The 23090-nt window shown below is 48.3% G+C and overlaps 1 protein-coding gene, 1 long non-coding RNA gene and 1 other non-coding gene across 5 annotated transcripts; 1 reads left to right on the plus strand and 2 right to left on the minus strand.

Annotated features, from left to right (window-relative positions):
• Window positions 1–239: 239 nt before the first annotated feature.
• On the plus strand, window positions 240–6959 carry WFIKKN2 (WAP, follistatin/kazal, immunoglobulin, kunitz and netrin domain containing 2). Of its 3 annotated transcripts, none has more exons than XM_043471859.1 (2): window positions 240–433; window positions 4016–6959. In XM_043471859.1, exon 2 carries the CDS (start codon window positions 4085–4087, stop codon window positions 5534–5536), a length of 1452 nt encoding a protein of 483 aa, XP_043327794.1. In that variant the 5' UTR covers window positions 240–433; window positions 4016–4084; the 3' UTR covers window positions 5537–6959. The 3 variants fall into 3 exon arrangements, with proteins under 3 accessions (XP_043327794.1, XP_043327785.1, XP_043327777.1); XM_043471850.1 differs by lacking the exon at window positions 240–433 and adding an exon at window positions 460–701; XM_043471842.1 differs by lacking the exon at window positions 240–433 and adding an exon at window positions 725–1504.
• LOC122443563 lies at window positions 6403–16483 on the minus strand. Its single transcript, XR_006270061.1, has 3 exons — window positions 16359–16483; window positions 9578–10551; window positions 6403–6525 (listed from the first exon to the last, which is right to left on the minus strand). It is a non-coding gene; the product is annotated as an uncharacterized LOC122443563 (long non-coding RNA).
• Window positions 16484–20870: 4387 nt separating this feature from the next.
• On the minus strand, window positions 20871–20942 carry TRNAC-ACA. Its single transcript has one exon. It is a non-coding gene; the product is annotated as a tRNA-Cys (tRNA).
• Between the last annotated feature and the right edge of the window lie 2148 nt (window positions 20943–23090).

Genomic DNA, 23090 nt, shown 5'->3' on the forward strand with positions numbered 1-23090 from the left:
AGTTTGACAGCTTGGTGGGGAGGGGTGATTTCAAAGGCCCTGCAAACTAGGGTCCATGCATTAATGGTGGGGTCACATAGCTGTGTGACACAGGGCAAGTTGTTTACCCTATCTTTTCCTCAAATCTAAAATGAAGGTACAGTTTGTTGTGAGGATTAAATGAGAAAATGCACACAGTTTGGCCCACGTTACGACCCCAGGAAATATCCTACTGCTGCTTACCAGGGGTGACCTTCTCCTTCATAAAGTGGGGAGATGACAGCCAACTGGCTCTTCCTGGGTAAAGGCTTCATGGTCGTTAGCGAGGCAGCTCGGCTGCCCAGCACTGTCCTGAGACACTGTGACCACGTAGGTTCTCTTGGAGCGGGGAGTGTGTTAGTCGAGGAGCAGGAATGTGATACGTCCCGGAGCTGGGGGAGCTGGAGCATAGCTGGTATGTGTCTCTGGAATGATTTGGGGAAAATTCACCGAAGTTGGAACTTGAGACGCAAACTACCCAGGATAGAGAGATAGGGGGCTGTCCGCACGTCCCTCCACCCTGGGACCTGGTGCTGGGGTGGGAGTCGGCTTACACAGCACAGGCTGCTCAGGCCCGCCCTGGAATGGCCGTGAACTTGTTGTTTTTCCACGTCATTTGCTCTCAGATGTACTATCGGGCCGGCGATGCTAACCCTGCGGCTGCAGGTCCCTCCTTGTAACAAGTGAGTGTGTGTTCTTCGGAGGTGGCCAACGGGAGGAGGGGGCCCAGCTGAGAGGCGGGGGGAAGGGAAGCAAGCCTCTTCATGTAGTACAGTGAGCTTGCGTGTCCTGGAACCAGCTCCCCCCAAAGCACATGCCATTTCTGGCCCCTGAAGGGGTTAAAGGCCTCCTGGAGTCAAAAACAAGCAGGTGTCCCACCGTGCCAGATACGCCGCCTAAACTGCTTCCAGCTTTTTTTTTTTTTTTCTGCAACAAGTCTGTGATCAGCCACAGGACAGAGGAGCCGGCAGCCTGCCTGTGACAGGCGTCAGGTTAGCTCGCTCCCACTCGGGTGGTGCGCCCAGGACATAAATCCAGGCTCTGGCCCCGGTGCGGCTCCTCTCCCGGCACACTCCGGAGAAGGAGCTCCCTTTATCTGAGGCTCCACAGCCCGGCGGACTCCACAGACTCGGTGGAGGCAGCCTCAGCAGCCGCAGCAGCCCAAGGAGGCCCACTGGGGTAGGCAGGGCAGGTGTCTGCAGCCCTGAGGAGCAGAAGGCCCAGGGGGCCCCCAGCCCTGGCGTCCTCTCAGGGGAGGTCTCTGGCCGCCGCAGACCTCAGCATGTGGGCCCTGCGGGGCTGCCGTTCCTGGTCCCTCTGGGGGCAGGGGGCAGCCCTGCTGTTACTGCTGCTTGGGGTGCCCCCTCAAGGCTTGACCCTGCCACCCCTCCGATACTCTCACGCTGGCATCTGTCCCAACGACATGAATCCCAACCTCTGGGTGGATGCCCAGAGCACCTGCAAGCGGGAATGTCAGACGGACCAGGTGAGTGTGAATCTGGAGGCCTGAGCCAGGCCACAGCAGTCTTGTTGGTGAGGCAGAGTGGGAGCTGGGTGGTGAGAATGACTCAAAACGTGAAAGAACCTGGCCCCAGGCCACATGGACATGAACAGGGTGTGATGTCTTAACTTCGAGGCCTGGAAGAAGAGATGAGCGTGATGTCGGAATTTCTCAGGGGCTGGAAATCCTCGGATTCCTGGTCTCAGGTCTGCTGAGGGCTGCTCTGAGCCAGCACTATGCCAGGCACATCAGAGAGACTGGCACAACCCACCCGCAGCCTGTCAACAGGTGAGAGAGAAACTCAGGGCACTGCGCTGAACTGCACAAGGCTCCAAGGCCAGGGAGGTCAGATCCGCATCCATCTGACCACAAAGCTGATGCTTCATCCAGCCTCTGGGCCACCTCTGGGGGTTAGGACCCTGACCCTGACATCAGTGCGGGCTGATGGGGAGGGTGGGCAGGAGTGGATCTGAATAGACTCTCTGGGTGTCTGTGAGAGGGAAGTGGGCTAGGTTTCAACCTGGGAGATCCCTTAATCCTCCCAGTGCTCAGGGCAGGCCTGGCTCAACCTGGTTCTAGGACAATTCTCTCCCTGTTCCTGCATTTAAGGGTTGTTCCTGTCACTTCTCCCAGGGTGAAGAGCCTGCTAGTACCTGGCACCTGCCTAGGCAGAGGTAATTCCTGACAGTCTGGCAGCTCCTGGGCTCGGACCAGTCTGGGCATCACCAAGGGTGCTCCTTCTGCCAAATGTACATAACCTGTGAGAGCCCAGACTGGTCCTGGAGAGAGTGGCCTGTCCCTCAGAGAGCCCAGGAGACAATCCCAGCCTCTCACTGTTCATGAGCAATGGGGGAGCCGAGGAAAAGGAAGATAAAGACTGGCTAGGGGTGGAAAAGTATTCCTATCTGGCTGAGATCAGGCGGTTGGTTGGCTACATTTGTAGGCAGAGCTGTTTCAGGGGCACAGCCTGGCCTGATAAATCAGGTGGGGCTTGGAGACAGTGAGACTCTGGCTGATTTTATGTTTTGGGGAGAAGCTCCTCTGTGAGGCTGGGGACTTAGCCTATGGATACATTCCGAGCCCTTAAGTAAAAACCGTTCTGAAAATCCCTCCAGGTTTTCTGTGCCCAGAATTACCTTCCCCTTTTCCCCAAGGATCCAGTCTTTCATGGGCCTCCAAGTCCTGAAGGAGATTCCCAGGCCAGAGTCTTTAAGGAACTGAGGGATGCCCGGGCAAGGAGCAGGTTCTCCTGCTGCTCAGCCCCCGCCTGCCCTCACCCCCACTAGGTCCCTCTCCCTCAGAACCCGGCTCTGAGATCTGTCCATCTCTGCCCTAGAGCCTCCCTGGTGTGGCCTAGAAGCCTATGCCAAGCAAGGGCTGCAAAACAAAGTCCCCATTCTGAGCCGAGAGGGAAAAACAGTAAACAAGTCTAGCAGGCAGGCTCCACGCAGCCCTCAGCTGATGCGGCCGCATGAGGCCAGCCCTGGTGGGGAGTAGCTCACAGAGCCATGACCAGGGCTCAGGATTAGGGGCATTGCCCACATCCTGGAGAAAACACCATGTGAAATCCTTGTTTGTGTCAGCCCCAGAGCATGTTGCTAATTTTGAGGAATTAGACTAATGCCTTTCATGGCTCCACAGAGAATCAGAAGGAATTACAGCCTGGCAAGTCCTCGATGACGGCCTGGCTGACCTTTGCCACACAAGGGGACTTTTTTTTTTGCTATTGATTTCCCCATGCAATTCTCACATGTTGGAACTAGCACGGCCCACAGTGGTGAGACCTGATGTCCTGGGCCTGCCTTGCCTGCCCTTCCTCTAGGCTTTGGATGAACAGGGGCCAGCATGAGAGCTGCCTGATGTGTACATGTGCATTCCTTATGTACAGGCACAGCTTCAAACAGCTGTCCCAGCAGTGTCTGACTTTTCCTTCTTAGCATTTGGCCAGGGCATTCCCGATGGAAAAGACACAAAGGCAGGCTCCACTGTTCCAGGGGACACCTCACTGTGGGAATGATAAGTTGCAGACAAAAAAACTCTCATTTCTGAATCCCGTCACCTGGAGCTTGAAGTCCTTTCCCACCAGTTCCCAGCTCTGAGGGCTCGAGTGTCACCTCGCTTAGTCTTCACATTCTCATTTCATCTCATGGTAGTAGGAAGACTTTCCCTCGTGGAGTATGTGATCTGCCTCTTCCCACACTGCTAGCTGTGTGTGGCCTTGGGCAAGTTACCTTATCTCGCGGTGCCTCAGTTATCATTGCCTGTGAAGTGAGAATGATGGCTATACCCATTGTAATGAGCATGAGATAAGTTGACAGTTGTAAACATTATTAGAAGAGGGCCTGGCAAACATTAGTTATTATATCAAAATGATTTTCTCATGATAGGTGAGCACATATTTGTTCCCTTCCCTGTAAACCATGGGGGAAGGTGGGGGAAGCCTGTGCTCTCTTCCTTCTCCTCCTTGCTCAGACCTCTCCATCTGGCTCTCCCCAGGAGTGTGAGACCTATGAGAAGTGCTGCCCCAACGTGTGTGGGACCAAGAGCTGTGTGGCGGCTCGCTACATGGATGTGAAGGGGAAGAAGGGCCCTGTGGGCATGCCCAAGGAGGCCACATGCGACCATTTCATGTGTCTGCAGCAGGGCTCTGAATGTGACATCTGGGATGGCCAGCCAGTGTGCAAATGCAGAGATCGCTGCGAGAAGGAGCCCAGTTTTACCTGCGCCTCCGATGGCCTCACCTACTATAACCGCTGCTACATGGACGCTGAAGCCTGCTCCAAGGGCATCACACTGGCTGTCGTCACCTGCCGCTATCACTTCACCTGGCCCAACACCAGCCCCTCGCCACCAGAGACCACTGTGCATCCCACCACGGCCTCCCCGGAGACCCCTGGGCTGGACGCCACGGCCCCAGCTCTGCTCAACCACCCTGCACACCAGTCAGTCACCGTGGGTGAGACAGTGAGCTTTCTTTGTGATGTGGTGGGCCGGCCGCGGCCCGAGATCACCTGGGAGAAGCAGCTGGAGGACCGGGAGAATGTGGTTATGAGACCCAACCATGTACGCGGCAATGTGGTGGTCACCAACATTGCCCAGCTGGTCATCTACAACGCCCAGCCCCAGGACGCTGGCATCTACACCTGCACGGCCCGCAACGCTGCTGGCGTCCTGCGTGCTGACTTCCCACTGTCGGTGGTCAGTGGGGGTCAGGCTTCAGCCACCGCAGAGAGTAGCCCCAATGGCACGGCCTTCCCCACAGCTGAGTGCCTGAAGCCCCCTGACAGTGATGATTGTGGTGAGGAGCAGACCCGCTGGTACTTTGACGCCCAAGCCAACAACTGCCTGACCTTCACCTTCGGCCATTGCCACCGCAACCGCAACCACTTTGAGACCTATGAGGCCTGCATGCTGGCCTGCATGAGTGGGTCGCTGGCCGTGTGCAGCCTGCCTGCCTTGCAGGGGCCCTGCAAGGCCTATGAGCCCCGCTGGGCCTACAACAGCCAGACGGGCCAGTGCCAGTCCTTTGTCTACGGTGGCTGCGAGGGCAATGGCAACAACTTTGAGAGCCGTGAGGACTGCGAGGAGTCCTGCCCCTTCCCTCGGGGGAACCAGCGCTGCCGGGCCTGCAAGCCAAGGCAGAAGCTCGTCACCAGCTTCTGTCGGAGTGACTTTGTTATCTTGGGCCGAATCTCTGAGCTGACCGAGGAGCCCGATTCAGGCCGTGCCCTGGTGACTGTGGACGAGGTTCTAAAGGATGAGAAGATGGGCCTCAAGTTCCTGGGCAGGGAGCCGCTGGAGGTCACTCTGCTCCACATGGACTGGACCTGCCCTTGCCCCAATGTGACAGTGGGCGAGATGCCACTCATCATCATGGGCGAGGTGGACGGCGGCATGGCCATGCTGCGGCCCGACAGCTTTGTGGGAGCCTCGAGCACCCGGCGGGCTCGGAAGCTGCGTGAGGTCATGCACAAGAAAACCTGCGATGTCCTCAAGGACTTCCCAGGCTTGCAGTGAAGCCCCCTGCCCCTCCCCAGCCCTCTTTCTGATCCTCTTCTACTTACCCATTCCTGGCGCCCCTCAGTCAGCAAACTGGGCAAGGTCAGATTAGACAGTCTTAGGCCAACAGGGGAATATCAGTCAATGCATCAGAAAAAGGCCACCAGAGGATTTTAAATCAGCTTCTATTCTTTGGGTTTGATAATTGGGGGGGGCGGGGCATGTCTTTTTAGGTGAGGGGGACAAAAGAAGTCAACCGACATTTGCAGGTTATTCCTGATGACCAGTCTCCTCTGACTTTGTTATCTTCTTTTGACTGACCACTCCCTCCCCTGGCTCTCCCAGGCTCCCTGCCCCTAGCCAGACTCCCAGGCAGGATTCTAGAGATGGCGGCTGGCTGAATGATGGTCACAGGAATAATTGAATGAATTGGTTTGCTAAAAAGGTAGGTGGGAATAGAAAGGAGGGCCCCAGAACTAATTGGATAAACTTCCCACAGCCCTCCAGAGCACTATGAACAGAGACCACTTCATGACGAGGGTTGTGGGAAGCGGGAAGCAGGAGGCATGATCCAGCCCAGTGCACAACTTGCCTTAAGGGGAGGCTGCCAAGCAAGTACTTTGGGTGGTGGCCAGCCTGTGCTTTGATCACGTTAGCCTAGCAGTCTCTGAGGCCACCACAGTGCAAGCAGAATATGTTTGTCGTGCTTCTTCTCCCTGGCCTTATTGATTGGTTTATTGATGTTTGATTTGTTGATTCAGTTTTATTCAGTCCAAGTCAGTGGACATTTTCTGAACATTGACTGGGTGCCAGGTGCTAGGACCACCGAGAGATGTTAGTTACTGCCCAGCTCACAGTGATTGAACACAAATGTCCAGATTCCAGGGCTCTTCCAGAAGCAGATTAATGGCTGGTGCTCCCAGCTGGCAAAAGATCCCTTTATCAGATAGTGTGCTCTCAGTTGCCACTGGCTTCCTCAGACACAAAGTCAACAGAAGCCCCAGGATCTGTTTTGATGGGAAGAGAAATAAAGGAGGAATAGCAAGGCAGGGAAGTGGGTTGGTGAAAGAAGGAAGGAGGGAAGACCGGGAGGTAGGCTTGGGAAGGGAAAGGAATGCTGCTCGATGCTGCCATCTGGTGGTGGTCTCCAGAGCTGCAGGGACCTAGAAGGAGGCTCTAGGTGTGGACTGGGAGGGCAGGTTTGAGGATGTGGCAGCTTGTTGATTTCTGTTTCTGGACTTCCAGAACACGTCCGCTACCCCACTATTAGATTTAGGATTTGAGAAAGCCACTGTCAGCTCTTCATCTACCCCTCTTCAATCCTCATCCTTCATTATGTCCATGCCCCTCCAAAGCTGAAGAAGGTCACTGTGGGGCATTCTCATTTCTTCCTCAAATGTAGGGGGAAGATGTCAATTAAAAGCTCATAGTATCGACAGCCCTTCCCTTGTGGTTCGCTTGGGCTGATGTGTAGGTGGGAGCGGGGAGTGCTGGGCAGTGTCATTTGCTTTGGTGACCTACCTAAGGGGGAGCACAGGGGGAATCTGGCCAACTGGATCCCATTTGAGTGATGGAGAGACACTGCTAACACTCCACCCATTTTGCAGCTCCAAGACTCCTTACTGCGGTGCTCACTGCAGCTCTGGGCATTAGGCACAGGACAGCTGAGGCCAGGTGACTCACCCAGGGACTTGGGCGGGGAGGCATGCGGTGGAAGCCCAGGCGTTCTGCTTTGTATTTCAGTTCAGTCCCCTGCCCCCTCACACTAGGGGGAGACAGGAGTGGGCAGGGGGACCGTTCTGTCTGGCTGTGACTCCCTGGTGGGGGGGGGGGGGGTCTCTGGGTAAGGCCTGGTCCCAAAGCACTGGGTGCTCAGAGTGTGTGATCAGGTTTCCAGGCTGTAGCAGCAGCACCTTTCGTCTCAGGGGCTCCTGGCTGCTCCCCTTCCCAGAGATGTTTTCAGGAGCCTGCAGCCAGGGCATGACCCCAGCTTGTCTGTCCCCTAGGCTGGAAGCCAGCTAAGCATGAGGGACACCTGATCCCTATGCATTTCTCTGGTCTTTCCGGGCCACAGCCCAAAGGAAGAATTCAGGCTCAGTTCAGCCCAGTCAGGTCAATCCCTCTTTAGAGATAATTCCCTGCAATAAGGAGGGGTTGGGATCAAGAAGACAAGCTGCTCCCTGAGAGAAGAGAGGCCAGAGGAACGGGAGCTTCTCAAGTCACCACCAAGAAAATGCTAAGCACAGAACTTAACCAAGAAGGTGTGAGCACAGGCTCAGGACCCACCCATTCAGGTCTTGAAATCTGGGACTGAGGACTTGGCTCCTCACCCTCCCTCAGAGTGGGGACATACCATTGTACCTGCTTCTAGGTTGAGGTGCCCTAGTAATAGCACATCGCCTTAGAACCTGAGGGGGCAAGTGCCTACGTGCCAGCATCTGTCTCCTCCCCACTTCCCTCCACTTGCATAGATGTGGAGGTGTGAGATTCAGGGGTCCAATCTCAGGCTTCCTCTCACAGGCTCACTGCTGACACATAGCCACAGACTTGGGGTCCCTGTCACACTCCAGCCCCATATTGACAGGGTGGGAAGGCCCAGCCTGTGGAGTCAGATCCACCTAAGGCTGAATCTGGGCTCTGACACATAGCTGACATCTCTCTGAGCCTCAGTTTCCTCATCTGTAGGACAGAGCACTTCATGGAGACTTGGGGAGCTCTACCCTATTATCTGTGCCAAACTGAAAAACCTAGAAAACAGAACTTGGCACAGATGGCTGCCCCTGGGCCCCCTCCAGGCCCTCGGCAGCTCCCTGGCTGAGAGCAGGCCCCCAGGACCTACAGCCCTCCCCTCGCTCTTCCATCCAGATCTCGGGTTTTGAAGGCTCAGAGACCACATAGTTTCAAATATTGTATTCTGCTGCTCAGAACTGACTACTCCACATAGGCTGATTTGGGGTTTGTAAAACATAGGTACTTGGGGAAAGGGTGATAGAGAATCAATTATCCTTGTGGACCTATCACATGGCATTTGTTTTCTGTCCTTGAAACCGGCCTGTGTCTCTTGCTCTGTCACCCAGGCCTTACACAGGAACTGACTTCTGAAAGGTGCTCAGTACAGGATGAACTGAAATCCCAGGGCCTGGTTGCCAGGTGACCTAGAGAGGCTGCCCCACTGGGAGATTTGGCCCCAGAACATAGGGGGATTGAGCCCTCCTTCAGGTCTGAAGTCAGATTCATCTGCTTTCCTGTCTACACTGGACATTTGTTCCTCCCCTCCTTGCATCTGTTGTCTGCCCCACACCCCCCACTCCCTGCAATCCTCTGGTCTCTCCATTTGCCTCTTCAGAGGCTTGTTCTGGTGCTGGCTGTCTCTAGACCAGCCCTGAGGCCTCTGGGGCATGGCAGCTTGGCTTTTTCCACCCTCTGCCTCCCCCAGCACCTCTGGCCTCCTAGGACACTCTGTTCCATTGTCTGCCCAGCTGCTCCATAGTCTGATGTCATCCCCTGGATAGTGGGGCCAGAGGGCAGGGACTAGGGGCAGAACCTGATGAAGAAAGGGGGAGAATAAATCCACAGCCACATAGCAGTTTCCTCAGGCTGGGGAGGATGCCCTGTGTCCAACTGTCCTGCTGTAACATCAACACTGAGTGGGTGGTTGCTACAGTACAGGCAGTGGGTCTTGTCATCTCCATCACAAACGTGGGAGACAGAACGCTATTTTGTAGGTGGGAAAACGGAGGTGAGAGGGGATAAGAAACTTGCCCAAGATCACCCAGCCATTAAGGGACAGAGCCAAGATTTGAACCAAGGCAGTCTGATTTCTAGGCTCTTTATGCTCATGCTATGCTGTTTCTCCCAGCATGTCACACACACATACATACACACACACACAGCTCTGGGCTGGGCAGCGTGGAATCCCATCAGGAACTCAAATGTCTCCAAAGAGCCTGCCTCTCATCGGCCTCATGCACACCAGCCCATGCTTATGATCCTACGCGTCACATGGTATTTCTATCACACGCAAGAGCAGTCATGGCCTAGATTCCTGAGCCTACTCACCCTTTAGGACTCAGCTCCTCGGGTGCCTCCATCGTCCCCAGGCTGCACAAACAATCTTCTCCAAGTTTCTGTCCCCCTGTACACTTGTACTGTTCCTTGGCCAGGGTCACTGCTTAGGGCTCTGGGAGGCCTGGGGGCCCAGCTTGCAGAGTTCCAGAAGGATTCATTGGATGAACAAATGGCCCTGGGAGCAAGGACCATGTGGTGCACTGGACAACTGCAAGGGTATGAGGGGGCTCCTCTGGGGTCTTCCCTCTTTTTTCCCAGCTCTGCTTCCTGATACTGTCCCCTCCCCCTCTCCAAGGAGTCTGAAGTCTCCCTCTGGCTGGGAGTGGGTGATTAATACAGGCAGGATGGAGGGCAGGGTTCCCCGGTCCTATTCTTGGCCGTGACCTCATTCTGGAATGTGCCCTGAGGTCGAGTGACACTCCTCACTCAAGTTGTGTGTTAGGAGGAAGGAAGCTTAACCCTCCAGCTGGCAATGCCCAAGGGAGAGGGTAGGGGTGGCAGGTGGGCAGCCCACCACCCTCTCCTTCCCTCCTCTTTAGCTCCTATTCTAGGGTTGGGTTGGAGTCTCCATGTTCCACCCCAACTTACCCTAAGATATGGAGCTCTGGCATCCAGGTCTCCAGCCACACCCTGGCCTCCCAGACAAGGGGAGAACAGGTCTCATCCCCAACACTTCGAGGACTGGACCCTCCCACCGGTAGGGCTTCTTCCCAGCACATCTATTGGGGTGAGATGAGGTATTTGGGTGTTTCCTGTCCTTTTCAAGTCTTTAGGATGCCGCCAGAGACCTGACAGGATGATGATATGCCCATCCCAATCATTTGTTTTCTGTCTTGGTGTGAGGCACACACCCAGTTCTGGCAGAGGATGGTGACTGTTCTGTCTTCTTTCTGTGTGAACATCCAGGAAGTAGAGACAGGGCCTGGGGTAGAAGTGAGGACCTCCAGCAGTGGGGGAGCACAGTGCTAGAAGAGAAGAGGTGGGCATTTGAGCAGGAACAACTCTTTTTTTTTTTTTTTTTTAAAGATTCCACGTGCTGCTAATGCTGCTCTTCAGGGGCCACTTAAAAAAAATTTTTTTTTCTTCTTTATTGTTTTGGTTGCACTGAGGTTTTGTTGCTGCGAGTAGGCTTTCTCTAGTGGCGAGCACAGGCTACTCTTGCTTGTGGTGCGTGAGCTTTGCATTGCAGGGTCTACTTTGTGGAGTACAGGCCCTAGGTGAACAGGCTTCAGTAGTTGCAGCACACGGGCTCCTTAGTTGTGGTTCAGCGGGCCCTGGAATGTGGGTTCAGAAGTTGTGGTGCATGACCACAGTTGCCCTGCATGTGGGATCTTCCTGGACCAGGAATCAAACCCATGTCCTCTGCATTAGCAGGAGGCTTCTTAAACACTGCACCACCAGGGAAGTCCTTTTTTTTTTTTGCTGCATCACAGGACTTGTAGGATCTCAGTTCCCTACCACGGATTGAACCTGGGACCCCAGCAGTGAAAGCACTGCTAACCATTGCACCACCAGGGAATTCCCAAGTGTGAACAACTCTGATCAGGCACTTTACAGTTGTTGTCCAGTTTAATCCTGAATCCTTTAATGGTTAAAGCAAACTTGCCCAAGAGCCAGGATTTCTCTGGATCCTGGGTCTGTCTGACTTTAGTGCCCATATTCTTTCCAGGGTGACATATATATTTTAAACATTTGGCTAAAGGCTGAGGGCCCCTAATGGCCAACCCCCTCCTGAACATCCATAACCACCACTTCTACTCATCCAGGAGTGCCAAGGCTGTACAGAAAGTTATAAAGCTGCACCCTTCAATAGTTAGTATTGAATTCATGTAAATAACCTCATAGGAAATAATGATAAAATTTAAAAATTCAGTTCCTCAGCCTCCCATCTACAGTCCAAGTGTCACATGTGACGTGTTTGGTGGCTACCATATTGGACAGTCATCACAGTCCTATCCAACAGGACTGTTACAAAGGATTAAACTGCAATTCTTGTTTTCTCTGTCAGAAATCTTGTTTGGGTGTGGGGGTCCTAACTCTAAGCTCCTGCCCTGCCAAGGACTCCAGGGGTTCCTGCTTTTTCAGGCAGCTCCTTGTTTTAGTCTCATGGGTCCTACTGCCACAAGGGCTTTGGGAATTACCCCCACTGTCTCTGGACTCTGATCTCAGCCTCAAAACCCCCCCTCATCTTCTCTCACAGAAGGCTTCTGTAAGCCTTCTTGCAAATAAAGTTCCTGATGGCCTTTCTCAATACCCCAGGGTTCCTGGGACTTCCCTGGTGGTCCAGCGGTTAAGAATCCACCTTCCGATACAGGGGACACGGGTTGAGCCCGGTCGGGGAATTAACATCCCACATGCTGCTGGGCAACTAAACCGGTGGGCCACAACGATTGACGCCCATGTGCTCTAGAGCCTGTGCTCTGAAACAAGAGGAGCCCATGCACTACAACTAGAGAGAAGTCCCCATGTACCCAAACTAGAGAAAGCCTGTCTACTACAATGAAGACCCCCAGCCCTGCCAAAGTAATCCCAGAACAGGTATACAAAACAAGTATACAAGAGAGTACATACACACCAAGTCCCAGCAGTTGTGGCACTCAGGGGAAGATGAGTTTACCAAAATTTTAGCTAAATATGTTGGAGAAGGGCTGCTGATTGGAGGGAGACAGTAGGGGCTATGGACTAAATATCTTTACGGCATGACACAGCGCCCATGGCAACTGTGATGTGCTCCCACTGATGGGCCAGGTACTTAACAGGTCTTCAGAGATGCCATGGAAGTGCTGACTAAAGGTCTAAGAATTATTTTGTTATGGTCATTGCTGTTAGAACTGAATTGCATAAGACTTTTATTAATAAAAGAGGCACCAGATATTTTAGGCCTCAGGCCCTCCAGTTTCCGTGGTATACAGGGTGAGTGGCCATGACGAAAGGCCAGAGTCATGACAGGCAGAGCATGGGTTCTTGAGTCAAACTATCTGGGCTCAAATACTGGCTCTGTGACTTTGGGTAAGTTAAGCTCTCATGCCTCAGTATCTTCATCTGTAAATAATGAATAATAACTGTTCCCACAGTGCCTCTCTAGCAGTAGTCAGCCTGGGTCTGGTAGCTCCAGCTGGCTGGAGATAATTGCTGTTGCATGTTCCCACTCATGGCTGGAAAGAACCAGGAGATTAGAACAGGCCCCTCTCCCCAAAGCTGCCCTTGGACAGCAAAGTAAGAACAGATACAGTCTCCTTTGCTAACCAAGGAAGAGTCTAGGATAAGGGTAGCCAGAGAGGAGAGGAGAGAGGGACACACACCCTGACTTGTACTGAAAGCAGTGAGAGATAAGTGTAGCAAGGGGGTAGAGATGGGGAACATCTGGGACCTCCATGGACACTCTAAGAGCATTTCCCTACCATTCCCAGCTCTAACAGCTTCATGCATGGAGCTGAGTTCTTACTGATCCCTTATTTCAAGCACCACTCGCCTTCTCAATGCACCAAAAAGGATAAAAGAATAAAAGGGGAAACAGCCTCAGAGTCCTGGTATAACCAGTAATTCAGACTCAAAGCAATCCTCTCAATTATCACAACCAACAATTTCACCTGTGACCCTAATAAGAGGAAAGGCCAGTGTTCATGGCTGAGCAGAATGCAGTTTCATTGAGACTTACACAGGTGGTGACCCATTCCCACCTCAGGCCTCATGGAAGGTACCCCTGCTCTTTACCACCTAGATGCCCTGATAGCAGGGTTAGTAGTTTCCATTACTAATAGCCTGAGGTACCTAGTATGTGCTCAACACACACTATCTCATTAAATATTTACAACCCTGTGGTATGTTTGTCATCCATTTCAGAGATGATGAAACTGAGGCTCAGAGAGATTGAGTAATTTACTGAAGGCCCCTAGCCAAGCACGAAACCAAGCTTAGGTCTGTCTCTGTGACTCCAAAGCCCATGCATTTAATCACATGGGTTTCCCTGGTGGCTCAGAGGTTAAAGCATCTGCCTGCAATGCGGGAGACCTGGGTTTGATCCCTGGGTCAGGAAGATCCCCTGGAGAAGGAAATGGCAACCCACTCCAGTATTCTTGCCTGGAGAATCCCATGGATGGAGGAGCCTGGTGGGCTACAGTCCACGGGGTCGCAAAGAGTTGGACATGACTGAGCAACTTCACTTTAATAATATATTTCACCAGAGTCAAGAATACTGAAGTACGTTTGTTTTCTCTTTTGCTTCCTCCCTTCTCCCTGCTAATCCACCAGGAAGTTTCACTGTGTAGAATTCTCATGAAAAGTCACGTTTTAAAAGAGGAGAGGATGTAAGCCCCTCTCACAGAAGAGTAGAGAGTATTCAGGTCATTCCCTGTAGGGAAGAGGATTACAGTCAATGCTTCATATCCCTTAGTGGTCCTCACACTAACTGTAACAAGTAGGCTTTCTCAGATAGGAAATCTGAGGCTGAAAAAGTTTAATGGGGCACAGCTATTCCAGGGTGAGTTTGGGATTCAGTTTGAAGTCAACCCTAGGGTTGTCTAACCCTAGTGACAGGGTTACTAGGAGTAATTTTATTTGGAGGCTTAATGAAGTCCCTACACTCCTATAGAATACTACTTAGCTATTAACAGTTACCAAGGGGTCTGGACAGAAACCTGTGGGGCCTAGACCTCTATCTCCATGCTGGTGATATTGGGGTGAGACTGATGTTTTCTGTTCCAAAGCAAGAGCCAAACTTTGTCCAGAGCAGCAATGTTCTCTGGACAGTCCCATGTGAAGGGGTTTGGCCAGCTTGTGTGGTGTTTTCAGAGGATGAGAGTGCTTAGCCATAAAGGAAACTTAGGGGAGACTCGGCAAAGACATTGCTCAGGGAAAGTGACCCAAGGGAAAAGTGACTAGTGGCTATTAATCTCTTGCTTAGATATTATAAAGCTTCCTCACCAAAGCCTCTTTCTATAATTTAGGCTCAAACTGGAAAATATTGTAAGCAACCAAAAAGCCAAGCTGGAAAGTGAAACAGCTTAGCTCTGAAAACACAGGCTACCTTGGCCAGGAGTAAAATGTGGTGATGGGGACAGCGAGCGGGAGTTAGCTGGGGGTGTCTGGATTTCAGTGAGCACACACATTCTACCTACTCCAGCTTCTGGAAGGGCGCTAGCTGCTCTGAACCCTGATAATTACAAAAAACAAAAAGAAATTCTGTCTCTAAAGGTGGGAAAACAAATGAGGTGACCCCTAGAGGGAGCTTCTAGCCTGAGGTGGTTTTTAGGATAAGAATTTAAAGCTGAAACTAGGATAGTTTCCCTTCCTGCACTTTCTTTTCCTCCCTACCACCAATTCTACCCTGGAATTCTTCCCTCACCTCCCCATCTCACCCCTGGGTCTCACAAATAAATAAATTCCAAACCACTTCTCTTTCACAATACTTCTGTTCAAAGCTTGGAACAATGAAAAAAAAAATTATAATACCCAAAGTTAAAAGCAGCTTTTCCTAGGAGTGCGGGGCTGGTAACAAGCCTTCTAGTTCAGATTCCTCCGCTCTTTTCCCTAAGAGTACAAATTCTCCCACTGTGGACACATCAGATAAAGCAAAAGAACCAGGACCAAATTTTTCCTCCACTGGGGCTGGGAATTTGAGAGAGCCCACGCTTCCCCAGGTGACCCATTCTTCATAACTTGATTACTCCTCCCCAGTCTCGAACCCCTCAGATGGATGTCATCTCTCTCTGTTCTTTTCATACCTCCACATTCTCCTGTGTATGATTATTTGGGTGTGTGTGTTATTATTTGGTAGAGTATAAGCTCTTGCTGCTGCGTCGCTTCAGTCGTGTCCGACTCTGTGCGACCCCATAGGCAGCAGCCCACCAGGCTCCTCTGTCTCTGGGATTCTCCAGGTTTATATATGTATCACCAGTTCCTAACCCAGGAGATGCTCGATAAATGTGTTGATTGGGTGAACATAGAGGCTCTGTTAATGCTACCTCACTTTGATACAGTTTAAGGACTTGAATGGAATCTGACCGTCAAGTCAGCCCGACCCTTCTGCTGTCTATCGTAAAGACTAGTAAAGCCCAGGACCAAAGACTTCAGGTATGTGAAGTGCCCCAAAGAGAATCTGAACACCTGGATGGCAGCAGGATGTGGATACTGAAAACTAGCCCATGACGTGCAAACTCTTACAACCCACTCCCCGCTGTATTTCTGCAGCAGATTTTCTTTTCCTAACTATGCCTGGCAAAGGCTAATATTAACACAAGTTTAGCGTTGCTGAGCAAATGACCACTTAAAGGACCAGGCCAGGTGTTTGGGGAAGGAAATGACACAAAGTATAGTTTAGATACTGTCTCCCATGTAATCAAGTGTGGTTCCTTCATAAAACCTTCCTATGGGTGTCAAAGGAGTAGTATAGTATAATGGTTAAGGATCGTGGACTTTTGGAAATAGACTCCCACAGTTCAAATCCTGACTCTACGGGCAGTAACTATCTCACAAACTCCACTTCCCTCCATAAATGAGGGAAATAGCATAACCTTCAGAGGCTTCTTATGAAATTTAGTGAGCTAAAATGTACAACTGCTTAGAACAATATTCTGCACACAGTAAATACTATAAAATGTTGATGATGATTATTGACCTTCTGAGGTTGGTTATTGCCTCAAGTCCACAAGACTTTTGATAATATCAAAATTATTGTCATTCAAATAGGTAGCATGCAAAATACTGGTGCAGCTACCTACTGATTGTTAAAGTCTGGAAGAAAACTTGTAATCATCAGGAGAGTGTGGTGTACCTGGACTAGGGGACTTGTCCTGGGTCTCCAAACTTCTGCAAAATATCCATCAAGGGAAATGGTCTTCAGGAGGAGTCCTGCAGCTGCACACACATAGGCTCCCTCTTTTACTGTTCTTTCATCTTTCCCACACCTGAAGGAAGGGCAGATAGAAGGGACATTTGTTAACTCTTTTCTATCTGCTGTTGGATTCTTTTCCTCTGGCAGAAGCTCCTGGGGAGATGAGGTCTTATTTCTCTATTTCTTTATACAGAACCCCAAAAGTTCTTTGAACTAAATAAGAGTCTCCTTCCAAAAAATATTTCTTCCTAAGTTCCAAAAAAAAAAAAAAGTCCTTCCTTTCTTCCAGTCTATTTTCCAATCTATTGTAAGATTCAAAAGCATGAAATTTCTCCAGGTAAAACCCTTTATGTGGCTCAGATAGTAAAGAATCTGCCTGCAATGCAGGAGACTCAGTTCAAAACCCTTTATATCCTTATGGAAACTGGGTTGCTCTCAGTCTTGAGTTAAATGGCCTCTGGTAACACCTTAGTTTCTAAAAAGGCTGTCCAGGGATTGCAGCTGTCTTAAACATTGGATTGAAATGGTTTAGGGATCCCCATCATGTTTCCTGGAAATAGAAAGGAATTAGCAGAAAATCAGTCACAGAACTCTAGAGAACTTTAAAATGAATTGGGGCTTCCCTGCAGCCCTGTGGTTAAGACTCCACACTTCCACTGGAAGGGGTGTGGGTTCGTGCAAGGTGCAGCCAAAAAAAAAAAAAATGAATGGCAGGTGGTGTACAAAACAAGGAAGGTTCTTGTTCTTCTTTTTTTTTTTTAAAAAGAGCTCTGAGATCAGTAGGCAGATCTGAAGAATCAGTAAAGAAACAGCAGACATACTCATTACAAAACAAATAAAAAGCCAGCCTTCATCCTTACTAGAAATGAATCCATGTTTGGCTGGAAAGGTGGCCAGGAAAAGCCATCTGAAAGGAGTACTTGCATTTAGTTTAAAACAGAAAACAAAAAAAACAAAACAAAACAAAAAACAGAAAACAGAATTGTGCCTAGAACTACTGAACTCGTGTCACAGAACATCTGAACTCTGGTCTAAAATAGACAGTTGTAGGGTCCTATGATTCCATTTCTTAAACCATACTGATAGAAGGAGCATCAGTATTCCTGTCTATCAGTATCCAGAAGTCATCAACTTATACTCACATGCTATAAACCCAGCTAGACAATGCCATATCCATGCTTGTCTTACCTTTCTAGCCTAAAGGAAGTTCAAAATTGTTTTGAATTAGTATCTGGTTTGGGGAAATATCACAATCTAGCTTTCATGCTCCAAAAGAGGCTATGGAGCCATATTCTCCCAGCTCTCTCAACAGCACTAAGGAAGGAAAAGGAGACTCAAAAGCTGTCAAAGGGCATGTGGAGAGCTAGGGTTTAAAAATAGCTGCAACCTGATGGCTGGGATAGAAGTTTATGTTTGACTTTAACGTTTTGTACAAAAACCCCATAAAAGCAATATCTTATTTTGTTAATGTGTTTTTTCCACATTATTTTTGAAACACTTGAGTGTATAGACAGAAGGGGTGTGACCTACAGCATATGCCAAGGTTTGTCTAAAAATATTTTACACCTGTTCTCTGTTCTGCACACTGGTCATATTTTATCAGTGAAGTAAAGTGCTCATAATGCCAGATGAGGAATGTGTTTTTCCTTCCAAGTCCTCAATGTTTTTCCCTTCTGTAAAGCAAACCTCCTCTTCTTTTCTACCTGCACTAAAATAAAGCTAGAGACGTTATCCACATGATCCATCTACCCTCAAAGCTACATTTTAACTCTTCCTGTTCCTGAGCAAGTACTCTTTAGGAACAACCATTTCAATACTTTTCACAACAGTGTGGACACTTCAGCAAACATTTTTGACTGCTCCCAAAAGGAATGTCAACTTGTACACTAGGTTTAAATCAACTTGCTGATTGTATAAAAAAGAATGCTGAAACACGGGTTTCCCTATCAGCGACTCAAAACTAGAAATACAAACTCAGTGGTATTTATTATGGAAACAAGGACAAAATAGCTTTTAGGATATTACTGTAGAATTTTCATTTAATTCTCTGTTGATGCAAATAATAAACTGGACAACAAAATGTTGAATAAAGACAGTTATGGTTTTAATTTACATTCTTGCTTTCAAGGGGCAACACAACAAATATGAATAAAATTCTGGACCTCGTGGTTTCTAAGAACACATTACAATTCTTGATAGAAGGTGATTATTTCCTTGTAATTCCCTGGGGAAGTGTATAGATATCACTGTATACTTACTTTGCAGATGAAGAAACTGAGCCATCTGAGTCAAATTTCTTAATATGCTTAAGAAAGGAACTAGACTCACAATTTCCAGTTGCCTCCAGACATGAGCTGCTTCCCAATGTCCTCTTTTCTAAGCTTTGCCTAATTGTAAGATGATCTCAAAGCTTCACTTATAGATTTTATGTATAAAGCAAGTCTTCTAAAATATAAATCTTAAAACTCAAACATTGAGAAATGGTTAGTAGAGGTTTAACTATTCACAAGTCAAATACTGTTACTGACAAGACTTTTAGCCCAATCTAAACCTCCATAAGCCCATCTAATGGTTCAGCAATATTTGGTCCAATTAAATTTAACCCCAAATCAAAATACTAGGCATTTAGTATAACATTTAGTATAACAAGATTTAATACATATAGAAATTACAGAAATTCTTCTGAGCTATTTTTTAAGTGGGCTTTTGTTTATTGTGCAGTTTAAACATGTTCAAAATGAATAGCAATGATAAAGGGAATATATGTGACTTCCCTGGAGGTCCAGTGGTTAAGACTCTGTGCTCTCAATGCAAGGAGCATGGTTTCAATCCCTGGTCAGGGAACTAAGATCCCACATGCTGCAGGGCATGGCCTAAAATAAAACACACCACATAACACACACAAAAAACAATAAAGGAAATATAAGTTCCTTCATAATAGCTTATCCTTCTAAAATGTAGCTACTTCTTATTTTAAGTAATTTTAATTTATTTATCTATTTTTGGCAGTGTTGGGTCTTCAGTGCTGCGCAGGCTTTTCTCTAGTTGTGGCAATTGGGGGTTATTTTCTAGCTGCAGTGCATCAGCTTCTCTCGTTGCAGAGAATGGGTTCAGGCTTCGGCAGTTGTGGCTTCCAGGCTCTAGGGCACAGGCTCAGTCGTTGTGGCACATGGGCTTAGTTGCTCCACAGCATGTGGGATCTTCCCAGAGTAGGGATCAAACCCTTGTCTCCCGCCCTGGCAGGTGGATTCTTTACCACTGAGCCACCGGGAAAGTCCCCTTTCTTATTTGAAACCAAAATATATTGATCTTTTTTAAGAAAATCTTTCAGAATCAGTTCAAAATGAGGCCATCTGGTTTCCTTAAGGTTTAAAAATAAAAGCAAAAAGACTAGTTACCACAACATCTATACGTATAGAAGTCATGTATACCACAAAGATAAGCCTTAAGATAGTTTTTCAAAGTAACTTAAACCATAGGTACTAGAAACACATTGTTGAAGACTATTTTGATACCTTACTTGGTCTTTCCTTATATTATTTATCAACAGCACAGGTAAGGAATGTGTGTCAAAAGAGCTACAGGGGGGTCAATGTTCACAATTTTACTTAGAAGCGATATAGCCCTTACTCAATTTGAAGGAATCATCACCCAGTGGCTCCAAAATAAGAGAAGTAAACACAACTAAATTAAGAAAATCAAACTTATAGAATTGATATAACAATGATTTCTAAAAACATTGCCAGAGAACCTGTGATTATAGTTTATGGCCACTGGATTTCCAAAGTATACTTTTCAAAACATAATCATGACTTTGGAGTATGGCTAAGAGCCTTCCACAAGCCTCTTCTCATTGACATTCTTGTAAAGAGATTCTACAAGTGATGTGGCTAATATATCAAAAAAAGTTCTTATTCCTGTAACTTCAAAGTAGAATAGCAACCATTGAGAGGGAACAAAGCATGGAGCTTAAGAGCAAGAACTCTGGAACAGACTACATGAGTTTGAATCCGAAGTCTGCCACTTATTGGCCATGCAATATTAAGCTGTGCCTCAGCCCCCCTTAGGGCTTCCTAGATGACTCAGTGGGTAAAGAATCCACCTGCAATGTAGGAGACACTGGAGACACGGGTTTGAGCCCTGAGTCAGGAAGACCCCCTGGAGGAGGGCATGGCCACCCACTCCAGTATTCTTGCCTGGAGAACCCCATGGACAGAGGAGCCTGGCGGGCTGCAGTCCATAGCACCGCAAAGAGTTGAACACAACTGAGCACACGGCATAGCCCCCTTCTGTAAACAGCACAGCAGAAAGTGATATATAAGTGAAGTGAAGTCGCTCAGTCGTGTCCGACTCTTGCGACCCCATGGACTGTAGCCTACCAGGCTTCTCCGTCCATGGGATTTTCCAGGCAAGAATACTGGAGTGGGTTGCCATTTCCTTCTCCAGGAGATCTTCCCAACCCAGGGATTGAACCTGGGTCTCCTGCATTGTAGGCAGACGCTTTACCATCTGAGCCACCAGGGAAGTCCAATAAGATATATAAGTATCTGTTAACTTTAAAACATTAAAAAAGTATGCGTTGTATTAATTTTCCAACTGTATGCACATTGGTTCTGGGTCCTTTATTCCCTAGGTCTGCCAGGGAATTCCTGGTCCTAGGTCCCTGAAGCATGAAGATATCATCCCACGGGAGTTCCTTGGTGGTCTAGTGGTTAAGATTCTGAAGCAGTGTCCTGGGTTACAGTTCAGTACTTGGTCGGGGAACTGAGATCCCACAAGCCATGTGGTATGGCTAAAAAATAAATACAAAAATAAAAAATAATTAAGAAAAAAATTAAAAGATGCTTGCTCCTTAGAAGAAGAACTATGACAAACCTAGACAGCATATTAAAAAGCAGAGTTATCACCTTGCTGACAAAGGTCCATATAGTCAAAGCTATGGTTTTTCTAGCAGTCATGTAAGAATGTGAGAGTTGAACCATAAAGTAGGCCACGTGTCCAAGAATTGATGCTTTTGAACTGTGGTGCTGGAGAAGATGCTTGAGAGTCCCTTGGACTGCAAGGAGATCAAACCAGTCCATCCTAAAGGAAATCAACCTGAATATTCATTGGAAGGACTGATGCTGAAGCTGAAAGACTGAAGTTAATAGGAGAAGGGGGTGACAGAGGATGAGATGGTTGGATGGCATAACTGACTCAAAGGACATGAGTTTGAGCAAACTCAGGGAGATAGTGAAGGACAGAGAAGCCTGGTGTGCTGCAGTTCATGGGGTTGCAAAGATGGTCACGAGTTAGTGACTGAACAACAACAACAAGAAAAAAAGAAGGTATCTTCTTAATATAAGAAAAAAACTGGAGAACTCTGATCTAAAGTGAACTCAAATTGATTAAGCATCAGCTGATTGGCATACTAAACAATAGAATGGGTTTTATTAAGCAATGGTAATTTTACATCCTCGTCAGACTTTTTCCTTACCTCATCTTGCACTATTGTCATCCGCCTTCTGACAGGTTGATATATTCTAGTCAGGCAATGAAATACATTTAATGTGCTGTGCCTATGCTATGGCTTCCCAGGTGGCTCAGTGGTAAAGAATCCGCCTGCCAATGTGGGAGACACAGGTTCGATCCTTGGGTCGAGAAGATTCCGTGGAGTAGGAAATGATAATGGAATAGTAAATGGCAACCCACTCCAGTATTCTTGCCTGGAACATTCCGTGGACGGAGGAGTCTGGCAGTTCATGGGGTTGCAAATAGACATGATTGAGCAACTGAGCACACACCCTGAGCAGGCACGAATGTCTATGCTATATTGCTTGTGTAGGAAGGTCTCCAACCAGCGTTTTACTTCATTGGCTTAAGTACATGCAAAAAGAGGTACAGTTTATCCCTGAACAATATGGGCTTGAACTGTGTGGGTCCACTTACATGGGGATTTTTTTTCAGTAGCAAATATTATAACACTACATGATCTGCAGTTGGTTGAATCCTCAATGTAGAACTTGGAAGGACTGACTATAAGTTATACATGGATTTTCAGCTGAGTGCAGGGTGGGTGCCGCTTCTAACCCCCATGCTGTTCAAGGCTCAACTGTACTTCATTTTCTCTGTGCATTACACTGACATTTAAAAATAACCTAAGTTCTGGACATTTGTTAGATTAAGTCAATTATAATATGGGTAACATATGTGAATAGCACTGATATACATTAGAAAAACCCTTTAAACTCAGGATACCTTTAGTTTCACCTTCAAAAGTTAAGACATTAATTACAGTAAACAAAGATCATCATCTTTTTGTGTGTGTATGTGCTGCCTTTGATGATGTGTGAGGGCTTTCTCTAGTTGCAGCGAGCAGGGGCTTCTCTGCATTTGTGATTCATGGGCTCCTCATTGCGGTGGTTCTTGTTACAAATCATAGGCTCTAGGCTCATGGGCTTCAGTAGCTGTGGTTTACAGGTTTAGTTGCTCCTTGTCATATGGGATCTTCCCCCACCAGGGACCGAACCTGTTCCCTGCATTGGCAGGCAGATTCTTATCTACTGTACCACCAGGCAAGTCCGAGATTATTTATCCTTAACGAGGCATTTTGACTGAAGTTGTAAGTTTGACATCTAATATAGGTTAAAGTTATCCAAAGGAGATTTAACAATACACATGATTTTAGAAAAT

This window comes from Cervus canadensis, chromosome 1, assembly GCF_019320065.1.
Source record: "Cervus canadensis isolate Bull #8, Minnesota chromosome 1, ASM1932006v1, whole genome shotgun sequence".
NCBI classification, from domain to species: Eukaryota; Metazoa; Chordata; class Mammalia; order Artiodactyla; family Cervidae; genus Cervus; species Cervus canadensis.